The 27,463-nt window shown below is 45.2% G+C and overlaps 2 protein-coding genes across 3 annotated transcripts in view; one reads left to right on the top strand and one right to left on the bottom strand.

Moving 5' to 3' along the window:
• The window catches only part of LOC130296576 (ABI gene family member 3-like), a 64,110-nt gene extending 43,331 nt beyond the window's left edge, over positions 1 to 20,779 (bottom strand). Inside the window, exons 1-6 of one of the 2 annotated variants that reach the window (XM_056548254.1) lie at positions 20,617 to 20,779; positions 12,981 to 13,148; positions 7,687 to 7,860; positions 5,505 to 5,581; positions 4,630 to 4,695; positions 546 to 643 (exon numbers count right to left, since the gene is read on the bottom strand). In XM_056548254.1, coding sequence (XP_056404229.1) covers positions 546 to 643; positions 4,630 to 4,695; positions 5,505 to 5,581; positions 7,687 to 7,860; positions 12,981 to 13,148; positions 20,617 to 20,772 — 739 coding nt within the window. In that variant the 5' untranslated portion in view covers positions 20,773 to 20,779. Of the gene's footprint in view, positions 1 to 545; positions 644 to 4,629; positions 4,696 to 5,504; positions 5,582 to 7,686; positions 7,861 to 12,980; positions 13,149 to 16,745; positions 16,868 to 20,616 lie in introns of those variants that run through there. The other variant, XM_056548255.1, reaches the window with a different exon arrangement.
• The window catches only part of GNGT2 (G protein subunit gamma transducin 2), a 32,668-nt gene continuing 19,357 nt past the window's right edge, over positions 14,153 to 27,463 (top strand). Inside the window, exon 1 of the mRNA XM_056548260.1 lies at positions 14,153 to 14,231. The gene's annotated coding sequence lies outside the window, so the exon portion shown is untranslated. The remainder of the gene's footprint in view (positions 14,232 to 27,463) is intronic.

Genomic DNA, 27,463 nt, shown 5'->3' with positions numbered 1-27,463 from the left:
GAGCAAAGAGAGAGAGCAATGGCCGCCGCTCCCTTATATTGGCATGGGCAGGACCGTTTTGGATTGGTCCCAGTAACTGTCACTCACCGTTACAAGGAGTGATGGGTAGAATACATTATAGGGACCTCCAAAGGTCCTAAAGCAAAAACCATAGAATTTTCCTGACCACGTGACCCACAGGTCCTGCTACGCTGTATACAGGTAATTAACTATTTATAGACATCTATACAATCATATTTACATGCATCCTAAATAAACCATTAGCTCAATAACTATCTAGATGAGAGGTGACTAGGGGTGAACTAGACAATGGGGACCCTGACGTCCTAGGGACTCTGGCTAAGGGGACCCACATACCCAGGTACCGGATAGGATACGGTACCGGGACACCACACCCAGCTTTATAAACAGGATCCACCGTGAATTCACCCTTTATGATTTCCTTCACAATAAGTACAGCTATTCACTTGCCATTTTCTACTTATTTTTTCCATTACACATTATAAAGGAGAATTTCTGCCCATATTTAAAATACTTCCACTCACCTTTTTCTAGTGGGCGTTGTGTCTCTAAGGCTAAAGGAGCTGGATACTCGGGTGGGGGCAAAGGTAAGTCACCATTCATTCTAGAAGGATCATGGAAGCTGGAAGTGTATAAAAACAAAATAGGACATAGTTAGGCCAGCTACTGTCAGAATAATAGGTAAATAAGAGGAGATATAAGGGGAGGTTATATGAAGTAATATGAGGAGATATAGGAGAGGTTATATGGAGTAATAGGAGGAGATATAGGGAGGTTCTATGGAGTAATAGGAGGAGATATAGGGGAGGTTATATGGAGTAATAGGAGGAGATATAGGGGAGGTTATATGGAGTGATAGGAGGAGATATAGAGGAGGTTATATGGAGTAATAGGAGGAGATATAGAGGAGATTATATAGAGTAATAAGAGGAGATATAGGGGAGGTTATATGGAGTAATAGGAGGAGATATGGGAGAGGTTATATGGAGTAATAGGAGGAGATATAGAGGAGGTTATATGGAGTAATAGGAGGAGATATAGAGGAGGTTATATGGAGTAATAGGAGGAGATATAGAGGAGGTTATATGGAGTAATAGGAGGAGATATATGGGAGGTTATATGGAGTAATAGGAGGAGATATAGGGGAGGTTATATGGAGTAATAGGAGGAGATATAGGGGAGGTTATATGGAGTAATAGGAGGAGATATAGGGGAGGTTATATGGAGTAATAGGAGGAGATATAGGGAGGTTATATGGAGTAATAGGTGGAGATATAGAGGAGGTTATATGGAGTAATAGGAGGAGATATAGAGGAGGTTATATGGAGTAATAGGAGGAGATATAGGGGAGGTTATATGGAGTAATAGGAGGAGATATAGAGGAGGTTATATGGAGTAATAGGAGGAGATATAGAGGAGGTTATATGGAGTAATAGGAGGAGATATAGGGGAGGTTATATGGAGTAATAGGAGGAGATATAGAGGAGGTTATATGGAGTAATAGGAGGAGATATAGGGGAGGTTATATGGAGTAATAGGAGGAGATATAGGGGAGGTTATATGGAGTAATAGGAGGAGATATAGGGGAGGTTATATGGAGTAATAGGAGGAGATATAGAGGAGGTTATATGGAGTAATAGGAGGAGATATAGGGGAGGTTATATGGAGTAATAGGAGGAGATATAGGGGAGGTTATATGGAGTAATAGGAGGAGATATAGGGGAGGTTATATGGAGTAATAGGAGGAGATATAGAGGAGGTTATATGGAGTAATAGGAGGAGATATAGAGGAGGTTATATGGAGTAATAGGAGGAGATATAGGGGAGGTTATATGGAGTAATAGGAGGAGATATAGAGGAGGTTATATGGAGTAATAGGAGGAGATATAGGGGAGGTTATATGGAGTAATAGGAGGAGATATAGGGGAGGTTATATGGAGTAATAGGAGGAGATATAGGGGAGGTTATATGGAGTAATAGGAGGAGATATAGAGGAGGTTATATGGAGTAATAGGAGGAGATATAGAGGAGGTTATATGGAGTAATAGGAGGAGATATAGGGGAGGTTATATGGAGTAATAGGAGGAGATATAGAGGAGGTTATATGGAGTAATAGGAGGAGATATAGGGGAGGTTATATGGAGTAATAGGAGGAGATATATGGGAGGTTATATGGAGTAATAGGAGGAGATATAGAGGAGGTTATATGGAGTAATAGGAGGAGATATAGGGGAGGTTATATGGAGTAATAGGAGGAGATATAGGGGAGGTTATATGGAGTAATAGGAGGAGATATAGGAGAGTTTATATGGGGTAATAGGACGAGATGTAGAGGAGGTTATATGGAGTAATAGGAGGAGATATAGGAGAGATTATATGGAGGAATAGGATGAGATATAGGGGAGGTTATATGGAGTAATATGAGGAGATATAGGAGAGTTATATGGAGTAATAGGAGGAGATATAGGGGAGGTTATATGGAGTAATAGGAGGAAATATAGGAGAGGTTATATGGAGTGATAGGAGGAGATATAGGGGAGGTTATATGGAGTAATAGGAGGAGATATAGAGGAGGTTATATGGAGTAATAGGAGGAGATATAGAGGAGGTTATATGGAGTTATAGGAGGAGATATAGAGGAGGTTATATGGAGTAATAGGAGGAGATATAGAGGAGGTTATATGGAGTTATAGGAGGAGATATAGAGGAGGTTATATGGAGTAATAGGAGGAGATATAGAGGAGGTTATATGGAGTAATAGCAGGAGATATAGGGGAGGTTATATGGAGTAATAGGAGGACTTATACAGGAGGTTATATGGAGTAATAGGAGGAGATATAGGAGAGGTTAAATGGAGTAATAGGAGGAGATATAGAGGAGGTTATATGGAGTAATAGGAGGATATATAGGGGAGGTTATATGGAGTAATATGAGGATATATAGGGGAGGTTATATGGAGTAATATGAGGAGATATAGGGAGGTTATATGGAGTAATAGGAGGAGATATAGGAGAGTTATATGGAGTAATAGGAGGAGATATAGGAGAGTTATATGGAGTAATAGGAGGAGATATAGGGGAAGTTATATGGAGTAATAGGAGGAGATATAGAGGAGGTTATATGCAGTAATAGGAGGAGATATAGATGAGGTTATATGGAGTAATAGGAGGAGATATAGGGGAGGATCTATGGAGTAATAGGAGAAGATATAGGGAGGTTATATGGAGTAATAGGAGGAGATATAGGGGAGGTTATATGGAGTAATAGGAGGAGATATAGGGGAGGTTATATGGAGTAATAGGAGAAGATATAGGGAGGTTATATGGAGTAATAGGAGGAGATATAGGGGAGGTTATATGGAGTAATAGGAGGAGATATAGGGGAGGTTATATGGAGTAATAGGAGGAGATATAGGGGAGGTTATATGGAGTAATAGGAGTATATATAGGAGATTATATGGAGTAATATGAGGAGATATAGGGGAGGTTATATGGAGTAATAGGAGGAGATATAGGGGAGGTTATATAGAGTAATAGGAGGAGATATAGGGAGGTTATATGGAGTAATAGGAGGAGATATAGGGAGGTTATATGGAGTAATAGGAGGTGATATAGGGAGGTTATATGGAGTAATAGGAGGAGATATAGGGGAGGTTATATGGAGTAATAGGAGGAGATATAGGGGAGGTTATATGGAGTAATAGGAGGAGATATAGGGGAGATTATATGGAGTAAAAGGAGGAGATCTAGAGGAGGTTATATGGAGTAATAGGAGGATATATAGGGGAGGTTATATGGAGTAATAGGAGGAGATATAGGGGAGGTTATATGGAGTAATAGGAGGAGATATAGGGGAGGTTATATGAAGTAATAGGAGGAGATATAGGGGAGGTTATATGGAGTAATAGGAGGAGATATAGGGGAGGTTATATGAAGTAATAGGAGGAGATATAGGGGAGGTTATATGGAGTAATAGGAGGAGATATAGGAGAGGTTATATGGAGTAATAGGAGGAGATATAGGGGAAGTTATATGGAGTAATAGGAGGAGATATAGGACAGGTTATATGGAGTAATAGGAGGAGATATAGGAGAGATTATATGGAGTAATAGGAGGAGATATAGGGGAGGTAATATGGAGTAATAGGAGGAGATATAGAGGATGTTATATGGAGTAATAGGAGGAGATATAGGAGAGATTATATGGAGTAATAGGAGGAGATATAGGGGAGGTAATATGGAGTAATAGGAGGAGATATAGGAGAGGTTATATGGAGTAATAGGAGGAGATATAGGGGAGGTTATATGGAGTAATAGGAGGAGATATAGGAGAGGTTATATGGAGTAATAGGAGGAGATATAGGAGAGGTTATATGGAGTAATAGGAGGAGATATAGGAGAGGTTATATGGAGTAATAGGAGGAGATATAGGGGAGGTTATATGGAGTAATAGGAGGAGATATAGGGGAGGTTATATGGAGTAATAGGAGGAGATGTTTTGCAGCAATCTGACATTCCTATCTCGGTACATTATGTACTTATTTTATTTGTCAACATATGTATTTATGTACCTGCATATGTTGTATATTAAACCATACCTGTATACTTACATTGGACATGGGACCTTTTGTGCTGGGATGCTTGGAGGGGATACAGGCTCTCTAGATCGACTTCTCCTATAATAAAGGTAAATATGATTCACTATAACCCTATTATATTGTTGAATCCTCTAGATTACCTTCACCATACAATAGTCCCCTTTACTTATATGTTCTCATTGCATAATTCCAGCGCTGATACTGACTATATGATTGCGCTAACAACAATCCATAAAATAATCCCTGCCTTAGTAGTGCCCATTTACAGTGCCAGTTATAGTAGTGCCAAAACTATATATACTGTCAGCTATTGTGCCCATAAGTGATGACACATGACATTTTTGATAGTTCTTTGCTCTGACTAAGGCTTCATTCTCATCCCAATTTATGCCTCAGAGGCACAGATACATTGGGAAACTGACACAGGCCCCATTTAATTATTTTGTTTTGGTATTATACATGTTTTTGCTCAGACTGAAAAGTGTACCTTGTAGCACTTTTCAGTCCAAGACAAAGCTCAGCTACACTCAGAATATGACTAAATGGTAGTCACTAGCTGACTACACTCAGACATTTGAAATGAATGGAGATTGTGCCTGTCCAAGCTCAGACACGTCACACCTTGGAGGCACAAACAGTGATATGAATCTAGTCTAATAGACAAATATGTTTGATGTTTTTAACCTTCTATGATGCCTATATGCTCTTATAAAGTACTGCCGTGCCTGTGATGCTTCTCCCATCACATATACAGAACTGGAGGTATAGGCCCACTAGACTACACCCCTGCTCAGTATCAATATGTTACTATTACTACAATATAATACATGATGTACACTGGAATCTCTCTAAGGCTCAGACAACTGATGTCTCCATACTCTACTTACCCCAGTGTCTGGCTCATGGTTTTCACACTTATCTTGCGGGACATAGTTCCGGTTTTAGATAGCTGTAAGTCAGAATCCTATGATATTGGAAACATAAAATAAATGACCATCTGATCATTATTAATATGTATAAGTCCATACAGCATCCTTTAGAGAAATAGAAAAAAGGAAAGTGACCGACAAGCGGTGCCTCGTGTATTACCCCAGGATATACGTGGGAGGTGCGGGGAATGGGGGATGTCCCCATAGGGCTTATAGATGGCCGCTCACCTCAAGGTAGAAATAATAGGAGTGTATCCCCTATATAGTGGGGTACCCTCAGTGATGACTCACTGACAAGCCAGTGGGTTGCAGGAAAGACCCAGGTCATCCTATGCATATGATGAGGAGAACCCTCCCTTCCTCAGATCAGATCTGAGGAAGGGAAGGTTCCTCTCGAAATGCGTAATCTACTATTCTTATTGTTTTATTTTATGTTTGTTTAATAAATGATCCTGCACAGGATCTTTTACTTCAACCTGGACGTTCTTTTCTTCATGATCAAGAGTCACAGCGCCGGTATTTAAGGGTTCCTTTCTACCTCTCCTCCTCATAAAGCATCCTTATCCCTTAAGCCAAAAGGTGTAACCTGAAGCTCTTGGACCCAAACACATGTAGCCCGAGGCTTCCTTCAGAGATGATTTTTTTTTTTTGTCTTCCACTATCCAGTTTTTGTGGAGTTTTTTTTCTCCAAAATAGTGTGTATTAGTATATGCGTTTTTTGTGCAGTTTTTCTTTTCGCCTGTGTTTTTCCTCATTACAAGTTGTGTGATTTTTTTTCATCATGTTATTTGATTCTAGGTTTTCTAGATCCTCTTGTCAGCAGAACCTGCTTCAAATCAGAATGAGGACATGTTCTGGCATAAATTATGTTAATGCACACAGCAGACATATTATTCTGAATTTATACAGTACAGTGCATAAAGTGAATACTAGGTGGGACAAGCCCAAGGCAGGAATTTTCACAATGTACCCATTGCCTTATATTGTGTAAGCCGCCCTCATACCACCAAAACAGATCTGGCATGGACTCCATAAGAACTCTGAAGATGTCCTATCATAACCAAGACATTAGCAGTAGATCCTATAAATTGTGAGGTGCGGCCTCCATGAATGTATTTCCAGCACATCCTAAAGATGCTCGATCAGATTGTGATCTGGGGAATTTAGAGGTCAAGTCACCACTATGATCTCCTTGTTATGTCCCTTAAACCAGTGCTAAACAATGTTTGGTGTGTGGCATATAGATTACTATTGATTTATAAATTGTGCACCCCTATAATAGTGCTCTTCGAGTGATCACCTTCTTGGACCTTTTAAGATATGCCCTTTTTTCTAGGCTCCATTTATGAAAAGGATCCCTGGATGTCTCTTTCTTGCTGTCTTCAAGATCTTTGTCTAAGTATCAGTGCTGGGAAAAAGCTTGTTTCACACTTTTGTCTTTTTATATCACCACTTCTCCTTTTCGTTATTGCTCAGTGCTCCTGCCCTGAGGTCTGCATGGTGCCACTCTGTACAGCTGACACTACTGTAATATCAATGAGGCTGCCAATGATAGAGGGAAGTAGTGTTTTCTTACACAGTTTAGATCATTTTGTGAAAACTGATTTTTTATTTTTTACTAAACTGCACTTGTGTCTATCGGGCAAAAAGTGTGTCTCTGTATGAATGGATATACATTATATGGCATATGTAAATTTTCCATCATTTGCATAGCAGAGCCCATGGTACAAGCTGGAGACCAAGTGAACGGTATGCACAAGGCTCTAAATCTATACAAGGGGTCGAGACAAGGTCCAGGTTGGCAAGCAGTATATACCTTCTCAACCATACTTGTCGCCATTTTGTATGTTCGAAATCCCTAATGGTCTAAGGTTATAAAGGGACCTATGTTGCTTTTAAGGTATTCTAACCTTGTTAGGCCCCCTATACAATTGGGGCCCTGGTCAATTGCCTAGTTTATCCCTTCTATAAAACTGAACGTGAAATGTCCATATGAAATTAGAGTCATCATTGCAATCCCCTTGGTAACTGAAAGTTGCCTTCAGAAGCCAAAAATAGTTTCTGATGCAATGTGACGCACATTCTCATTTAATTTCTGCCTCCTCTACCCCAATGGTTTGTAGAACAGTAGAAGTCTTACCAGGATCCCATGACCAGTGTTATCAAGAGAAGTGAAGTTAATGGGCATTCTGGTATAAGAGCCCAAAGGTCTGTCCTGTCCACTTTGGATTTTCTGAGTGTGCTGGAATTTCTTGGCTGTTGTCAACTTTCCAATCTTCTGGCGGGAAACTTTTTCGGCATGGATATCTAGTAACTGAACATATAAAGCATTAGTCCGATTTATCACTTTGCTTCCCCTACTAGGGGTACTCCGCCCCTAGACATCTTATCAAAGGATAGGGGGATAAGATGTCTAATCACGGGGTCCCCCCTCTGGGAACCCCCGCGATCTCTCCTTCAGCACCCCCTGTCATCTTGTGCATGGAACGAACTTCGTTCTGTGCCTGATTACGGGCGATACAGGGGCCTGAGGATCATGACGTCAAATGCTTAAATATTGTACCAAAATCATTTATATATACAGTGCCCAATTGTCCACCAACCAGACCATTTACTACTGCAGTGACATTTCTATAGCGGTGCAGATTTCAGAAACAGGAGCTGTCTTACCTAGCTTTTTGAGGCTCATGAATGGCACATCTACTTAGTACAGCAACCACATGGCCGCCTTTGAAAGAATTATTATATCATTTCTTAAGTTTGCCTGTGCATAAACGGATCCAGGTATAGTGTAGGGTCACACGGAATGGATCCGCAGCTGTGAATTCACAGATGATGAACTCTACAGTGGGCTTTGAGCTGTGCCTGCTGGTAGAAGCAATCCGCCACTACATACAGACTTTTATTTTATGCTGCAAATTCGCTGATGATGGACCCTACAGCGTGCCTCCAGCTGTGCCTGCTCGTAGAAGCAATCCGCCGCTACTTGCACACACCGCGGCCGCTCCCCCTGCTCTCTGAGCTAGGCCAATATGCAGCCGCAATGTGTGCAAGTATCCTGCGCATGCACACGGCGACTCGCAGATCGCGGTGTGTCTGCTTGTAGCGGCGGATTGCTTCTACGAGCAGGCACAGCTGGAGGAACGCTGTAGGGTCCATCATCAGCGAATTTGCAGCATAAAATACGCTGCGGATCCATTCATTATGACCCTACCCATAAGCAGATATGCCATTCAGGAGAATAGAAATGATAGGTGAAAATATCTGATCTAGCTTTTTCATGCTCCTGAAGGGAAAATCTTCTTATAGCTGGATCCCTTTATGCACAGGAAAAATTAAGAAATCATGATATAATCCCTGCAATGGTGGCCATGTGGTTGCTGTACTAAGCAGGTGTGCCATTCAGGAGCCTGGAAAAGCTGGTGGACAGTATAAAAGGGGTTATTGGCATAAATGTTAGCAGGAGCGAGCAAGATTAAACACACATGTTGCAGGGAGTGTGCGGGATTGGACACACATATAGCACTAAGCAGGTGGTAATGGTTAGAAATTTATCAAAAGAAGATGCATTGTGGGAATAACAACGACACCTGCAGGTGTCTGAAATATTATACAGCTGATGCCCTGCTCAAATGGGGTAGTGTAAATGTTACCATGAGTGGCATTTACATTTACTGAGGATATTTCTGGAGTAATCACGTAAGATCAGCATTGTAATTTGGTAGTATTCTTGGTAGCCGTGCTGCATGGCACACAGCAACATCTTTCCATGCAGAGGTACCGAGCAACTTCTTTAATACCTCAACATTTAAAATACTAAAAAAATTACAATTTAATAAATTCAATATACAATAAACCTAAATATACCCCTATAAATAGTCACACATCCCTAAACACATTATAGATGTGTATACACATACAGTATACAAGTCACTCATACACAATCTGCACATTTCACACATTCACAAGACATTAACATACAAATACACCTACATTTATTTTTTAAATAAGTTGTGCGCAGTTGAAAACGAGTCAGCAGCTGTGGAGGCAGGGGTGTGAGCTTCATAGTGCTGTACACTACCTCCCGTCCTCCTCGTCTCGACTGCTCAGCTGTACCCCAAAGAAGCATCCCGGGTGAGGAGAGGGACCGGGAGAAGGGGAGGGGGGGGGTTCTTAAAGGCTCAGATCACCGACTGCACATACTGCATTCTTTTACTGTACACTTTTGCTGTTAGCAGTAATCAGCTGCAGCGAGGTGCACTTCCATATGCTGCAGGCTGCTGCGGATTCACTCTGCGCGATCCATGTGTGTCAGGGAAGCTGCAGGGGGCCCTCTGGAGGATGGGGGCCCTGGCAATTGCCCTGTTTGCCCCCCCATAATGCCGGCCCTGGGCGTGGCAGTTGAGTCAGCTCTCGGTCAGCCACTGTGGACCATGACACTGTGTTGTATTTAGGAGGTGTATACCCAGGAACTGTCTCCAGTCCACTTTGAAGGGGTATCTATTTCTTCTACATTTGTGTTCCTACTGAAAGAGTGCGTTCACACTGAGGAATTCAAGAGGAATTCACAAGGAATAATTTAGGTCAGGAAATTGTTGCCTTCTGTCATTCTGTCCAGTAGGAGGAATTCACACGGAATTTGAGCGGATTTCAAGCGGAATTCAATCGGAATTTGAGCATAATTCATGCAAAAATGAAGAGGAATGAGGGAGGAGGCTATTTAATCTACTTTTCTGAATTCCGCTCGAATTCCGCTTGAATTTCGCTTGAATTCCGCTAGAAAACGATGTCCGGCAGAATTTTGTTTTTACCATTGACTTCTATTGGATTCTGCTTTCGGTTGAAGAATGAGCATGTTCTTTCTTCAAGCGGAAAGGAATTCAGCGTCGGAATTCCGCTAGCAGAATTTTCGCAGTGTGAACAGAACAGCAGAGAAAACATTAAAGTCAATGGGCAGAGGAGATGTGAATTAATTTGGAGAGGAGAATTCAAGAGGAATTACTCGAGTAAATTCCTCTTGAATTACTCAGTGTGAACGCACCCTAAGAGGGCATAGAGTTCCAAACCAGAAGAGAATCTGTACAAGTGCTCTTCTGTTATCACTTGACTCTTTGTGGGCTTCTGGCCAGAGTAAGTGCCACATGTCTTACAAGCCACAACCTTTTTCACCTTACGCCCTGCAAATTGTAATTGTAACTCCTCTAATGGTGAGTAAAGTCTACTGCATGTGCACCACAGTGTGTCAAGCTGTGATGACCCCTTTTAGTAGAATTAACCTTAACTGGACTGTGTATATCCCTTCTCTAAACCTCAAGTGCTCTCAGGGTTATTAGAGACCTTACATTACTTCTACCAACAAAGCTACTAAAGGATATTGGGGGAGATTTATCAAAACCTGTTGAGAGGAAAAGTTCACCAATCAGATCACTCCTTTCATTTTTGAAAAGGCCTCCTGTGAAATACATAAGAAAACTTCTTTTGTGAATCAAGAGACAAAGAGGAAGAGCTCCTCATAGGACAGTACCGTCTGGTACACAGCATAGATAAATAGGCTGAATGTACCATTTACAGTATAGTACAATTTATTCAGCCAGGTGGCTGAATAAATTTTACTATACTGTAAATGGTACCTTGCCTTTGACTGATGGATTACCTCTGAATGGTGGATTGCACTGATACCCGGTTCCTGTTCTTCTTCTCCTACTACCATCATTTTTGTATAATCTTATATCTTGATCATCGCCATCTGTTTGTAAATGGTTGTGGTTTCCTCTTATCCCTGATGAACCCCAAATATTAATGGGTGAAACGCGTTGGAAAGAAAGGTCTACTAATCATCTACCAGTAGCCATCTTTGTTGTTTTTTTCCTACCCCCATCAACACGTAGAAATAGGAGTCTCTTACCTAGATAGGTAGGGCTCTCAGTGTAGGTTATCACCAGTTACCCTATCCCTTTCCCTTTAATTTGGCACTTTGTGAATTTTTTGTGAATTATTGTTAACTCACTTTATATTATTTGCATTGGCATGAGTAAAATTGACTTGATTTTATGATATCTAGAGCCCAATTGGTGTGTTTCCTATAGTTTTCAATTGAAAAGGCCTCTGAAAGATGAAAGAAGCAATCCAGTTGCTATGGGCAACTCAGCAACTTTTCCGAGGTTTTAATAAATCTCCCCCATTGTGCCCAAACCTTATACACTGAAACCAAAGACTGTGTAAACTTACTCTATCCTGTGCTGTAAGGAGTCTTTATTTTTGTATTCATGTGCACAGAGGATTTTTGCAAGTAAAGATGCCTACTTTTTTTTTTCCAGTTTCCACATGTGTCTGGCTCAAGTGATGAACACCAGCATTCAGACACTTACACCATAGTGTACTTAGCGGCAAGGACTTCCTTTGTGCAAACCCCAGGGTTCAGGCCTCAGACCACAAACTACTGTGGCTGATCAGTGTATGCAATAGTATATAAAGATATATTTCCATGTGGTAGCCCTTGGGGGGGGGGGGGGGTGTATGGTAGTGGTGGTATGGTATAGGTATATAAGGGGTTAATGTTAACCCTAGAGTTCGTGACGCCAGGTTGAGGGCTGGTATGCTGAATCAATGTTCCGGCCTATCGCCGCCCTTCCCAGTAACGATAGGTGCATAAAATAACTGAATGTCCACAAGGAGATTTGAACTTGAACTTGAATAACTTTTACTGAAGTGCTTGCAATATCCACGGCACAGTAACAGTCTCATACAAACAGTCTTTAGGTTGCTTAGCGACTGGCAGTAGTTGCGGACCTTGAGCTAGACATACAGTCTCTGAATTTAGGAAGAGATTTGCAGATCCTTCCGGATTTAGGGGAGTTATTAGGTCCGGTGATGCTGCAGAGTGTTTGGGAAGTGATACACTCAATAATTAAATTGTTCAGCCGTTGCCGCAAGGCTCAGGCCTATCTCACTGCGATAATTGCTGCGCAGATCCTTCTCTCATGACAGCCCACGAGGTAAAAGAGAGAAATATGGGCGCCGCTCCCTTATATGGGCAGGGGGCGTGGCAAATCTGATTGGTCCGAACGTCCGCCATTCACCATTACATGGTGTGATGGGATTGTTTACGTCACAGGGTCTCCAAAGGTCCTTAAGCCTAATACCATAGAGTTCACCTAGTCACATGACCCGCAGGTCCTGCAACGCTAATGGAAACAAGTAATTGACCCTTTATTTACACATATTATTCTATTTACATTAACCTATGAATAAATTACTGATTATAAACTAGAATAGAGGCGACTAGGGGTAGACTGGCTGACAGAGATCCCTATGTCCTAGGGACTCTGGCTATGGGGACCGATACATAAATAAGTACCGTATAGAATGCGGTACTGGGAAACCACAACCATAATTCCTGATTCTCAGATTCTTTAGTTCTTTTTGGTGACTGACCTGAGAGACATACCGGACTCTTACTTCCTCCTTCTGCAGCATCAGGCTTTGTACCTCCAACAAATCTGACACATGGCGGGCAGCCACCCCTACTTGACAAGCCACACTGGCCAGTGTCTGTGTGACTAGGGACATGGTGCTTTCCAGGGCTTTACGCTTGTCAGGAGCCTAGAAGAAAAAGTATGGAGGAAAGCAATGTAAGGTTTGTGTTTCTTAATAGTTCTACTAAAAATATGAACATTTTCCAAAAGAGGATGAGATTGAAGTGAGCTGGGGAGTGCTAAGCTTCATTGTCCTATTTCTGCTGCCAGCCGCAGGTGAATAGGCTCTTTTCTTTATACAGTCCAGATCTCTATCCATCATCTAGAACAGTGGTCTTCAACCTGCAGACCTCCAGATGTTGAAAAACTACAACTCCCAGCATGCCCGGACAGCCAACGGCTGTCCGGGCATGGTGGGAGTTGTAGTTTTGCAACATCTGGAGGTCCGCAAGTTGAAGACCACTGATCTAGAAGAGATCAGCTACCCTCTTTGTATCTGCACTTGTGGATGAGAGGATACTGTCTTGTGGGAGTGCAGGGTGTTTAGGGTGTCGTTGTGCAGGATAGTTAAGGGCGCTGTTAACCCTTGTCACTCGTGACGCCAGGGTGAGGGTTAAATGCTGTGTTTCTTGATAGGCCTATTGCCACCCTTCCCGAGAGCAATAGGTGATGCAGAAATAAAGGATTGTCCACAACCGCTGTTAACTGAAAACTTGCAGGAACTTTTACTGAGGAGTTTCTGTGCATGTAACAGTAGTAACAGTCCAGATAACAGAGTCTCTTTACATATAGCGTGAGCAGCGATTGACAGTTGGTTGGGATCAGATAAGCCCAATTTAGCTTTTGAAGAATTGTATAGCAGAGATCCGCTGGATTTAGGCGAATATTGAGGTCCAGTGATCTTGCGATGAGTAGCGGGGAATTGCTTAGTCTATCCGCTAGGTTAGAGGCTTTGGCCTAGTAAATTGTCTTGTAAGCTGCGGAGGTCCTACCTCATCCAGAATCAGCAACCCAAGAGAGGGATCAAGATGGCGCGGGTCCCTTATATGGGCAGGGGCCAGCCGTTTTGGATTGGTCCATAACAACTGTCACTCACCGTTACATTGCATTGTGGGTGAACACGTCACCGGAACCTCCTAAGGTCCTATAGCAAAACCATAGAGTTTCAACCTATTCACGTGACCCGCAGGTCCTGCTACTCTCCGAACAGGTAGATAACTAAATATATACATATATATCCTTATACTTATATTAATATTGAATAGAACTGCTATATAGTTATAGACTAAATGTGAGGTGACAAGGGGGGATCTACAACAGAGGGACCCTGACGTCCTAGGGACTCTGGCTATGGGGACCTCTACACAGGTAACGTGTATAATACGGTACCGGGACTCCACACACTAAATGTAAAACTTATATTTTCTCAATGGAATTTTATTTTGCGTGTGGGGAATTGGCAAATAAAATGAAGACTTTTTCTAGTTCTCTTGCAGATTATAAGAGACATGTAAAGAGAATGAGCTGTATGTTCTCTGTTGCAGGAAATGCATTCTTTGCATATAGTTGCCTTTTGCACCAGTAGAGGGAGACACCATAAAACAGTTTTGAAGTCATAACACTTTACAGCATTGTGAAACGACGGGAACGGGTCAGTAGACAGTAGAACCAGAGAACAGAAAGGTCATAGCATGTATAGTTTTAACAACAGGTGAGATGTGGTCTGGCACTGCTCTACTCAGGTGCTCCTCAACACTTCCCTCCACCGGTATAGTATCCTGATCCTGAAGTGTAGAGTGGTGCTGATATAATATCTGGCAAGTCCATAGAATACAGCAAACAGAAGAGAAGATATCGCACTCACCGGTACTGCAGACTTCTTTATTTTCCTTACTCACATACAGCAGCGGGGGTGTACAGAAAGGAGGACTCTTTTCTGTACACCCCCGCTGCTGTATGTCTAAGTCTGTACTTTATTGCAAATCCATAGATGCAAAGTAGATGAACATATTCAGCTAGTAAGCCGGGAGGTGCAGCATGGCAGGTACAGGGGCTTGGACGAGGGGACAGTCTGTTTCGTGTCAAATGACGCTTCTTCCTGCTTCTCTTCATCCCGTTGTTCCTAAGGTGCTTATTTACAAGTGATGGTGAAAAACATACAGAGACTCTCACATACAGCAAAAACAATAACATATACTTATAAAAACATAACATGAATTGAATAGAAACATAGCATGTTACCTAGAAGAATGAGTTTAGATATTTGCCCTTAATTAGTCCCATAGGACCTATGACATTAAAGGGGTACTCTGCCCCTAGACATCTTATCCCCTATCCAAAGGATAGGGGATAAGATGTCAGATCGCTGGGGTCCCGCTGCTGGGGATCCCCGGGATCACCACTGCGGCACCCCGCTATCATCACTGCACAGAGCAAACTCGCTCTGTGCGTAATGACCGGCGATACAGGGGCCGGAGCATCGTGATGTCACGACTCCGCCCCTCATGACATCACGGCCCGCCCCCCTAATGCAAGTCTATGGGAGGGGGCGTGAAGGCCGCCACGCCCCCTCCTATAGACTTGTATTGAGGGGGCGGGCTGTGACGCCACAAGGGGGCGGAGCGGTGACGTCACGATGCTCCTGCCCCTGTATCGCTGGTCATTACGCACAGAGCGAGTTTGCTCTGTGCAGTAATGATAGCGCGGTGCCGCAGTGGAGATCCCGAGGGTCCCCAGCAGCGGGACCCCAGCGATCTGACACCTTATCCCCTATCCTTTGGATAGGGGAGAAGATGCTAGGGGCGGAGCACCCCTTTAAGCCGCATTATCCATTGGGTTTCCTGTTAAAGGGGTACTCTGGTGGAAATGTTTTTTGTTTTTTTTTATTACCTGGTGCCAGCAAGTTTAACGGATTTGTAAATTACTGCTATTTAAAAAAAAATCTTAATCCTTCCAGTGCTTATCAGCTGCTGTATGCTCCACAGGAAGTTCTTTTCTTCTTGATTTTTTCTGTCTGACCACAGTGCTCTCTGCTGACACCTCTGTCCAGTGGGGGGCTATTGGGCAACACAATATTGGAGTCTCAGGGGGCAACAAAATCTACGTAAACCAAATTATCACGTGCAAGAGTACCTACATAGTTTACATTATCATCTGCCCTTGTGGGTATTACTACGTGGGTACAACCAAGAGAAATGTGTTTTAAAAAATATAGTACCACTTTTATCCATTAAAAAACTAAGAAATGTATCACCGACATATAAGAATGCCATTGCCGTAAGTCCTGCAGGTTCGAAATTTGTTGAGTTAGAGAGAATCTTATTGGTGGCAGGGTTAGAGCAAGAGACTCATTTGCTTTAACAGTCAGCCATAGGGATAATACAGCTAAATTCTGTAAGTCCTATGGGACTATATGAGTGAAATGATCTAAACTCATTTATCTAGGTCAAACACAATGTTTCTATTCTGTTTTTATACCTACATGTTTTGTTTGTATATGGGTCACTATATACTATATTTTTCTGTATTCATCTGTATATAAACACCTTAGGAACACCAGAATTAAGAGAGAGGCAGGAAGAAGTGTCATTTGACGAGAAACAGGCTGTGCCTTCTCCAAGCCCCTGCAACTGCCACGCTGAACCATCTCCAGTGCCAAGTCGCCCCCACCCGCCTGTAACCCCGGTGCTTGGCAATTAATGTTTGGCAATCAGATACCACTTACCAAGACCACTTTAGAGGCACAGAGGATTCCACACCCGCTGAGGCTTTGCATATGAACAGACCCATAGCCAGACCGATGCAAATACAAGTCGTGGATTCACAAAGTGACTGTAGTCTACTAACTGGCACTACATTAACAAGCAGGAGAAAATGTCAACATAGCAAGAGTTCTCCTGCCATGCGTAACACAGAAGAGATTAAAATAGCCAGATAGATGGTGGAAAGTAAGTGATGTGTGTGCACCTGTGTAAAGTAACAGGGACCTTAAAGGGATTATCCAGGAAAAAACTTTTTTTTTTTATATATCAACTGGCTCCAGAAAGTTAAACAGATTTGTAAATTACTTCTATTAAAAAATCTTAATCCTTTCAGTACTTATGAGCTTCTGAAGTTAAGGTTGTTCTTATCTGTCTAAGTGCTCTCTGATGACACGTGTCTCGGGAACCGCCCAGTTTAGAAGAGGTTTGCTATGGGGATTTGCTTCTAAACTGGGCGGTTCCAGAGACACGTGTCATCAGAGAGCACTTAGACAGAAAAGAACAACCTTAACTTCAGAAGCAACAAATCTGTTTAACTTTCTGGAGCCAGTTGATATATAAAAAAAAGTTTTTTCCTGGATAACCCCTTTAAACAGATTTCATACTGTTCAATATTGTTGTATTTCTAAAACTGGCACATAATCATGCCATTTAATGTGGCTATAGCCGCTGAGGAAAAGATGTCAACATGACAGGAGCTCCCCTGCCATGCCTAAAACAGGGTCTGAAAGAGAGAAATACCCAGATAGAGAGTGGAAAGTGAGAGATGCATTTGGACCTGTGTGAAGTAACACAGTCCTTGGAAAAACTCCTGTGGAGAGAACAGGGATCTGAAACCGATTCCATACTGTTAAATAGTGTTGTATTTCTAGAAAAGCCACATAATAGTGCAATCTATTGTAAATGTGGCCACTAATCTCTATTGAGAAGCAGTGTGGGTCAGCTCACCCGACGTGGACCAGCTGCGACACGGACAGGTGCAGACTTCACCTTTTATAGAATGAAAAAGAAGAGCAAGTCCAGCACAGTACTGGTATGAGTAAGGCCGGGTGCCGCCGGTGCATTGCCATAGAATGAGATTTGCCATAGAATGAGATGGTCCGCCTCCATCACATCCTATTGGCTCACACTTGTCACATGACATATTTAAACGTCACGCATCGACGCGTACAGCAGTCTCAGTTTGGCTATCACAGGGAGAGGATCTCCTCTCCCTGAGATAGCTGAAGCTGCACGGAGCTCTCATGGCCTCTGTGGCCCGACAGAAGCTCACACATTTACGCAGCTCATACGGCTGCCTCATATACATTTACTCTATTATTACATGTACTGTTGATCCCTATGCCCGATGGCGCTGTCATCAGTGTGCGTCCCCGTGAGCGCCCCACGCCCGCAGCTCTACTCCCCGTCCCCCGTAGCTCTACTCCCCGTCCCCCGTTAACGCTCAGGGAGCGATCCACAGCGCTATCGGGATCCCTATGCCCAATCCAATGGCGCTGTCATCAGCGTGCCTCCCCGCGAGCGCCCCACGACCGCAGCTCTACTCCCCGTCCCCCGCTGCTCTACTCCCCATCCCCCGTAGCTCTACTCCCCATTCCAATGTTAACGCTCAGGGAGCGGGGAACAGAAAGTAGAGCATCGGGCGGAGGTAAAGTTATTTGCGTAGTGCTGCGCATGCACAGTACTACTTTACCTGCGCCCGATGCTCTACTTTCTGTTCCCCGCTACCTGAGCGTTAACGGGGGAAGGGGAGTAGAGCTGCGGGCGTGGGGCGCTCGCGGGGAGGCACACTGATGACAGCGCCATCGGGCATAGGGATCCTGATAGCGCTGTGGATCGCTCCCTGAGCGTTAACGGGGGACGGGGAGTAGAGCTGCGGGCGTGGGGTGCTCGCGGGGACGCACACTGATGACAGCGCCATCGGGCATAGGGATCCCGATAGCGCTGTGGATCAACAGTACATGTAATAATAGAGTAAATGTATATGAGCCAGCTGTATGAGCTTCTGTCGGGCCACAGAGGCCATGAGAGCTCCGTGCAGCTTCAGCTATCTCAGGGAGAGGAGATCCTCTCCCTGTGATAGCCAAACTGAGGCTGCTGTGCTCGTCAATGCGTCACGTTTAAATATGTCACGTGACAAGTGTGAGCCAATAGGATGTGATGGAGGCGGACCATCTCATTCTATGGCAAATCTCATTCTATGGCAATGCTCCGGCAGAAACGCGTCACTGCCATGTTCGTCTTGTGTTCTATGTGCAATATTGAATAAACCGCACCTTCTGCATCAAGTACTGCGCTGGACTTGTTCTTCTTTTTCACTAATCTTTTATGCCTCATGTAAGAACTGTAACCATCAAAGTTACTGTGCCACTGTATGTGAATAAGTATTAAGTTAACTCGACCCGCTGGAATTATATTGGTCCACGATTGTATTTTAAGGGGAACCACACATGAGAGCAAATTGAACCCCTCATTTTAGATCGGTAAGGGTATCACAAATGGTATACACAATGATCAACCTCACACCAATAGTAGTATAGACATTTACACAATGAAGGGTGACTACACAAGGTTAGCGGTTCAGGCCCTAGTAAAAGCAGATAATGGAGTTGACACGTTAATACTGTGTTAGTAGCTGTCACATCTAATTGCTGTCTTAACAGTATATGGAGGGTATGCTAAACCTAGGGATTATTGACCTTTACTACAATAATGTTGCACAGAATGAAGACGAGATGCCGGATTAGTACATCTAATACCATATTTATCTATATTCCCCCAAATCTTTCCTTTTCCTGAGCATTTGCTATATGCGGAGCTCATATGGACCTTTTTACATTGACACATTTACTACAAATATGGAGCAAGGGCGAAACCTAATTTTTAGGATTAAAACTAACTAGAAACTGGAGTGAGGATTCTGCATATGGGGAAAAAGCTTCCTAATACCAAAGAGGACTAAAACCTAAATCTACGAAGCACGGATAGTACTGAATGGAAATATATACGTCATCTATATAGTGTTCTTTGTCACATAACAAATATTTGGGACACATATAATTTTGTGACAATTTTTTCCTCCCACATTATTTTATTATGGCATAGACTGGAGCAGCAGATGTAAGTTTTTGGATACACAATTTACTATCGTGCAAGTTAAATTTCCTCCCCCCCCCCCCCTGTACATAATGGACTGGTTAAATAGTAGCCCATGGTATTCTTCTTGAAATTTGAAGTATAAGTTGAGTCTGTGAATAATCGGTCATTCGCCCTGTCCCAGACACCAACAGTAGCAAAACTGGAACTCAAACTTGACAGAAGATCCCATAGGTTCTTCCAGGTAACGAACAACACATAGGGGCAGGCTGCACTTTACTGCATGCAATCTTAATTCAAGCAACGTTTTGGCCAGATACCGGGCCTTTATCATGCTTAATAAAGGTCTGGTATCTAGGGAAACATTGAATAAAGAAGATTGCATCCAATATTGAAGTGCTGTTCCTCTACATTAGTGGTTTCAAACTGGCCCTCTAGATGTTGCAAAACTTCAAGTCCCAGCATGCCCGGACAGCCAACGACTGTTCGGGCATGCTGGGGGTTGAAGTTTTGCAACATCTGGAGGGCCACAGTCTGAGACCACTGCTCTATATATTTTTTTATCACTTCAATGTTCTACCATTGGGATTCGGAGACATGCACCACATCTCTACACTCTACACGTACGTCTTGGAAGTGCTGTTAATTTTTGTCTAGATTTACAAAAATATAAATCCCCCCCCCCCAGCCAACTTTGGTTTTGACACTGGAGACAATGGTTTTCCGTTGTCCACCTACCTCCATGTAGTTCTTCTCACAATAGTCAGCAACATTCTGCAGGTTCTGGTAGCTGTCCCTCAAGGCTTGCCTTGCTGTGGACACCTCTCTGTAGATGTCTCCCATTTCGTGTCTTGGTGTAGAGACATCTGGCTTCTTCTTCAGTAAGTCAGCCATTCTGCGCCGTAGCTCCTTTTAAAGCATCTTAAGAGTGAGCCTGAGAACAACAGACGGTGCCTCTGAGACACTTCCTCACATGAAACCACAATGTGCTGTGTCGCCTGCAAGGCAGTCACTATATATGTCATGCTCTTCTGTCATTACTTCATGCTCTTTTTACATGTTCAAGGAACAGAATTTTTTTTTTTTGCAACCAAGATATAGACAACATTCAAAAACTACTTCTCTCTTGGATCAATGAGGAAGTAAAAGATGAAACCTTCACACCCATAAGAGTAAAGTGTGATAATGTACTACAAGTGCAATATTTTTTGGTTCTCAAGAAAGTTTTCCCACAGATAGCATGTGTGGTGTCCCGGTACCGTTTTGCATTCCGTACCTAGTGCAGAGGTCCCCAAAGTCAGAGTAACTACGTTCAGGTAGGGTTCCTCAGGTGGGATAGCCCTCAAGTCTAATTCTCTAATGTTAATACATGTATATATTTAGTAATAATGTATATTTAATATAATGTATAGTGCTTACCTTGTTTAGCGACGAAGGACCTTCGGTCATGTGACCATGCTAATAACCTCTATGGTATGTTGGAGGACCTTTGGAGGTCCTTGGATCATGTGTTACCCACAAGTCTTTGTAATGGTGATTGACATCAGTATGGACCGATTAGCACTAGTCCAGCCCCTGCCCATATAAGGGAGCTGCGTCCAATTATCGCTCTCTTGGGTTGCTGCTCTTGTGGATGCCGGACTAACAGGGCGGTTCTACGCAACTTTCAAAGACACGCTAGGCCTGAAAAACCGGCCAGCCTCAGCTGAACCAAAACCGTGAGTTCAAATCTAAATCCCCGCTAATGCTAGCGTTACTACTGGACCGCAACTAAACCCCTAAATGCAGTGGAACAACGCACAGTACTAAAAGACTCTAAATGCTAAAGTCCCAACCTTTGTCAATCTCCAAGGAAAGCCGTTGTTATGCTTAGAGACTGTTCTGTTATTGAAGCTTGCCAAAATTCTTCAGTAAAAGTGAATCCTGTTTCAGAAAACTCTACGGTTGTGGACAATCTATTATTTTATACCTCCCTATCGCTCTTGGGAAGGGTGGCGGTAGGACAAGCGTTACTGAGGAGCCCTCAACCTGGCGTCAGGAATAGCAAGTGCTAACAAACACCCTTTAATTACAGCACAGCTATGCTCCCCATACCATACATCCCCCAGGCTATCACACATGCTTTAGCACAATGTTCTCCAACCTTGTGGCTCTCCAGCTGTTGCAAGAATAATCATCACTTTGGGAGTTTTGGTATAACTGGACACCCACTGGTTGGAGAACACTGGCATAGATGGAACAATATGTTTATTGTATTCACTTGGAAATCGTTGGTACACATGTTCCTTAGGCTGGAGGCTCCAGCGAAGGTTCCATCAAAATAGAGCAGCGCATTGTGGAATTTTGTCTAGTAAAACGCCTAACACCATACGGTAAACCTGATGGACCCCATTTGGGTCAATGAGATCTCTTTGGTGGCGTTGGTGTCCAGCATGCAACATATCTCCCATCATAATAAAGTAAAAGACAGTGTTCATAAAACCCTAGTGCAGCTCCTAGCTGGTCTTTTAATATATGTGATAGTTAGGAGAGGCCAGAACTTGTTCACCCAAAATCTCTATCATATTTATGGAGAAGTATTTCTGAAACTCTCACAATCCATCCTTTATTCTGGGATTAGGACCTAAAAGTGTACCTGTTGTTAACAAAAACCTTTGATATTATGTAGATAATACTATTATATGTATATTTGTAATATACACTGATTAAAAAAATGGTGTATTTTTGGGTGAAAAAATGCTGTCCCTGCACCTATTGCCTGTGTGTATCTGTGAGGAGACCAAATACAGGAAGTGAAGGCAGTTCAAGTAGGTTGTCCTCAGTGTACAGAGCCCTGCTTGTCCTCAGTGTACAGAGCCCTGCTTGTCCTCAGTGTACAGAGCCCTGCTTGTCCTCAGTGTACAGAGCCCTGCTTGTCCTCAGTGCACAGAGCCCTGCTTGTCCTCAGTGCACAGAGCCCTGCTTGTCCTCAGTGTACAGAGCCCTGCTTGCCCTCAGTGCACAGAGCCCTGCTTGTCCTCAGTTCACAGAGCCCTGCTTATCCTTAGTGTACAGAGTCCTGCTTGTTCTCAGTGTACAGTGCCCTGCTTGTCCTCAGTGTACAGGGCCCTGCTTGTCCTCAGTGTACAGAGCCTTGCTTGTCCTCAGTGTACAGAGCCCTGCTTGTCCTCAGTTTACAGAGTCCTGCTTGTCCTCAGTGTACAGGGCCCTGCTTGTCCTCAGTGTACAGAGCCCTGCTTGTCCTCAGTGTACAGAGCCCTGCTTGTCCTCAGTGTACAGAGCCCTGCTTGTCCTCAGTGTACAAGGCCCTGCTTGTCCTCAGTGTACAGAGCCCTGCTTGTCCTCAGTGCCCAGAGACCTGCTTGTCCTCAGTGCTCAGAGACCTGCTTGTCCTCAGTTCCCAGAGACCTGCTTTTCCTCAGTGTACAGAGCCCTGCTTGTCCTCAGTGCACAGAGCCCTGTTTGTCCTCAGTGCACAGAGCCCTGCTTGTCCTCAGTGCACAGAGCCCTGCTTGTCCTCAGTGTACAGAGTGCTGCTTGTCCTCAGTGTACAGAGCCCTGCTTGTCCTCAGTGTACAGGGCCCTGCTTGTCCTCAGTGTACAGAGCCCTGCTTGTCCTCAGTGCACAGAGCCCTGCTTGTCCTCAATGCACAGAGCCCTGCTTGTCCTCAGTGTACAGAGCCCTGCTTGTCCTGAGTGTACAGAACTCTGCTTGTCCTTAGTGTACAGAGCCCCGCTTGTCCTCAGTGTACAGAGCCCCGCTTGTCCTCAGTGTACAGAGCCCTGCTTGTCCTCAGTGTACAGAGCCCTGCTTGTCCTCAGTGTACAGAGCTCTGCTTGTACTCAGTGTACAGAGCCCCACTTGTCCTCAGTGTACAGAGCCTCGCTTGGCCTCAGTGTACAGAACCCCGCTTGTCCTCAGTGTACAGAGCCCCGTTTGTCCTCAGTGTACAGAGCTCCGCTTGCCCTCAGTGCCCAGAGAACTGCTTGTCCTCAGTGTCCAGAGACCTGCTTGTTCTCAGTGCCCAGAGACCTGCTTGTCCTCAGTGCCCAGAGACCTGCTTGTCCTCAGTGTACAGAACGCTGCTTGTCCCCGGTGTACAGAACCCTGCTTGTCCTCAGTATACAGAGCCCTGCTTGTCCTCAGTGTACAGAGCCCTGCATGTCGTCAGTGTACAGAGCCCTGCTTGTCCTCAGTGTACAGAGCCCTGCTTGTCCTCAGTGCACAGAGCCCTGCTTGTCCTCAGTGCACAGAGCCCTGCTTGTCCTCAGTGTACAGAGCCCTGCTTGTCCTCAATGTACAGAGCCCTGCTTGTCCTCAGTGTACAGAGCCCTGCTTGCCCTCAGTGCACAGAGCCCTGCTTGTCCTCAGTTCACAGAGCCCTGCTTATCCTTAGTGTACAGAGTCCTGCTTGTTCTCAGTGTACAGTGCCCTGCTTGTCCTCAGTGTACAGGGCCCTGCTTGTCCTCAGTGTACAGAGCCTTGCTTGTCCTCAGTGTACAGAGCCCTGCTTGTCCTCAGTTTACAGAGTCCTGCTTGTCCTCAGTGTACAGGGCCCTGCTTGTCCTCAGTGTACAGAGCCCTGCTTGTCCTCAGTGTACAGAGCCCTGCTTGTCCTCAGTGTACAGAGCCCTGCTTGTCCTCAGTGTACAAGGCCCTGCTTGTCCTCAGTGTACAGAGCCCTGCTTGTCCTCAGTGCCCAGAGACCTGCTTGTCCTCAGTGCTCAGAGACCTGCTTGTCCTCAGTTCCCAGAGACCTGCTTTTCCTCAGTGTACAGAGCCCTGCTTGTCCTCAGTGCACAGAGCCCTGTTTGTCCTCAGTGCACAGAGCCCTGCTTGTCCTCAGTGCACAGAGCCCTGCTTGTCCTCAGTGTACAGAGTGCTGCTTGTCCTCAGTGTACAGAGCCCTGCTTGTCCTCAGTGTACAGGGCCCTGCTTGTCCTCAGTGTACAGAGCCCTGCTTGTCCTCAGTGCACAGAGCCCTGCTTGTCCTCAATGCACAGAGCCCTGCTTGTCCTCAGTGTACAGAGCCCTGCTTGTCCTGAGTGTACAGAACTCTGCTTGTCCTTAGTGTACAGAGCCCCGCTTGTCCTCAGTGTACAGAGCCCCGCTTGTCCTCAGTGTACAGAGCCCTGCTTGTCCTCAGTGTACAGAGCCCTGCTTGTCCTCAGTGTACAGAGCTCTGCTTGTACTCAGTGTACAGAGCCCCACTTGTCCTCAGTGTACAGAGCCTCGCTTGGCCTCAGTGTACAGAACCCCGCTTGTCCTCAGTGTACAGAGCCCCGTTTGTCCTCAGTGTACAGAGCTCCGCTTGCCCTCAGTGCCCAGAGAACTGCTTGTCCTCAGTGTCCAGAGACCTGCTTGTTCTCAGTGCCCAGAGACCTGCTTGTCCTCAGTGCCCAGAGACCTGCTTGTCCTCAGTGTACAGAACGCTGCTTGTCCCCGGTGTACAGAACCCTGCTTGTCCTCAGTATACAGAGCCCTGCTTCTCCTCAGTGTACAGAGCCCTGCATGTCGTCAGTGTACAGAGCCCTGCTTGTCGTCAGTGTACAGAGCCCTGCTTGTCGTCAGTGTACAGAGCCCTGCTTATCGTCAGTGTACAGTTCCCTGCTTGTCGACAGTGTACAGAGCCCTGCTTGTCCTCAGTGTACAGAGCCTTGCTTGTCGTCAGTGTACAGAGCCCTGCTTGTCGTCAGTGTACAGAGCCCTGCTTGTCCTCAGTGTACAGAGCCCTGCTTGTCCTCAGTGTGCAGAGCCCTGCTTGTCCTCAGTGTACAGAGCCCTGCTTGTCCTGTCTGTACAGAGCCCTGCTTGTCCTCAATGTACAGCGCCCTGCTTGTCCTCAGTGTACAGAGCCCTGCTTGTCCTCGGTGTACAGAGCCCTGCTTGTCCTCAGTGTACAGGGCCCTGCTTGTCCTCAGTGTACAGAGCCCTGCTTGTCCTCAGTGTACAGAGCCCTGCTTGTCCTCAGTGTACAGAGCCCCGCTTGGCCTCAGTGTACAGAACCCCGCTTGGCCTCAGTGTACAGAAGCCCGCTTGTCCTCAGTGTACAGAGCCCCGCTTGCCCTCAGTGTACAGAGCTCCGCTTGCCCTCAGTGCCCAGAGACCTGCTTGTCCTCAGTGCCCAGAGACCTGCTTGTCCTCAGTGCCCAGAGACAGGCTTGTCCTCAGTGCCCAGAGACCTGCTTGTCCTCGGTGTACAGAACGCTGCTTGTCCTCGGTGTACAGAACCCTGCTTGTCCTCAGTATACAGAGCCCTGCTTGTCCTCAGTGCACAGAGCCCTGCTTGTCCTCAGTGTACAGAGTCCTGCTTGTCCTCAGTGTACAGAGCCCTGCTTGTCCTCAGTGTACAGGGCCCTGCTTGTCCTCAGTGTACAGAGCCCTGCTTGTCCTCAGTGCACAGAGCCCTGCTTGTCCTCAATGCACAGAGCCCTGCTTGTCCTCAGTGTACAGAGCTCTGCTTGTCCTTAGTGTACAGAGCCCTGCTTGTCCTCAGTGTACAGAGCCCTGCTTGTCCTCGGTGTACAGAGCCCTGCTTGTCGTCGGTGTACAGAGCCCTGCTTGTCGTCAGTGTACAGAGCCCTGCTTGTCGTCGGTGTACAGAGCCCTGCTTGTCCTCAGTGCCCAGAGACCTGCTTGTCCTCAGTGCCCAGAGACCTGCTTGTCCTCAGTGCCCAGAGACCTGCTTGTCCTCAGTGTACAGAACGCTGCTTGTCCTCAGTGTACAGAGCCCTGCTTGTCCTCAGTGTACAGAGCCCTGCTTGTCCTCAATGTACAGAGCCCTGCTTGTCCTCAGTGTACAGAGCCCTGCTTGTCCTCAGTGCACAGAGCCCTGCTTGTCCTCAGTTCACAGAGCCCTGCTTATCCTTAGTGTACAGAGTCCTGCTTATCCTTAGTGTACAGAGTCCTGCTTGTTCTCAGTGTACAGTGCCCTGCTTGTCCTCAGTGTACAGGGCCCTGCTTGTCCTCAGTGTACAGAGCCTTGCTTGTCCTCAGTGTACAGAGCCCTGCTTGTTCTCAGTTTACAGAGTCCTGCTTATCCTCAGTGTACAGGGCCGTGCTTGTCCTCAGTGTACAGAGCCCTGCTTGTCCTCAGTGTACAGAGCCCTGCTTGTCCTCAGTGTACTGGGCCCTGCTTGTCCTCAGTGTACAGAGCCCTGCTTGTCCTCAGTGTACAGAGCCCTGCTTGTCCTCAGTGTACAGAGTCCTGCTTGTCCTCAGTGTACAGAGCCCTGTTTGTCCTCAGTGTACAGGGCCCTGCTTGTCCTCAGTGTACAGAGCCCTGCTTGTCCTCAGTGCACAGAGCCCTGCTTGTCCTCAATGCACAGAGCCCTGCTTGTCCTCAGTGTACAGAGCCCTGCTTGTCCTCAGTGTACAGAGCTCTGCTTGTCCTTAGTGTACAGAGCCCTGCTTGTCCTCAGTGTACAGAGCCCTGCTTGTCCTCAGTGTACAGAGCCCTGCTTGTCCTCAGTGTACAGAGCCCTGCTTGTCCTCAGTGTACAGAGCCCTGCTTGTCCTCAGTGCCCAGAGACATGCTTGTCCTCAGTGCCCAGAGACAGGCTTGTCCTCAGTGCCCAGAGACCT

The sequence above is a fragment of the Hyla sarda genome, chromosome 12 (genome assembly GCF_029499605.1).
Source record: "Hyla sarda isolate aHylSar1 chromosome 12, aHylSar1.hap1, whole genome shotgun sequence".
NCBI lineage: Eukaryota > Metazoa > Chordata > Amphibia > Anura > Hylidae > Hyla > Hyla sarda.
Note: the sequence above shows the minus strand (reverse complement) of the source record. Positions and strands in the feature narration are given on the sequence as shown.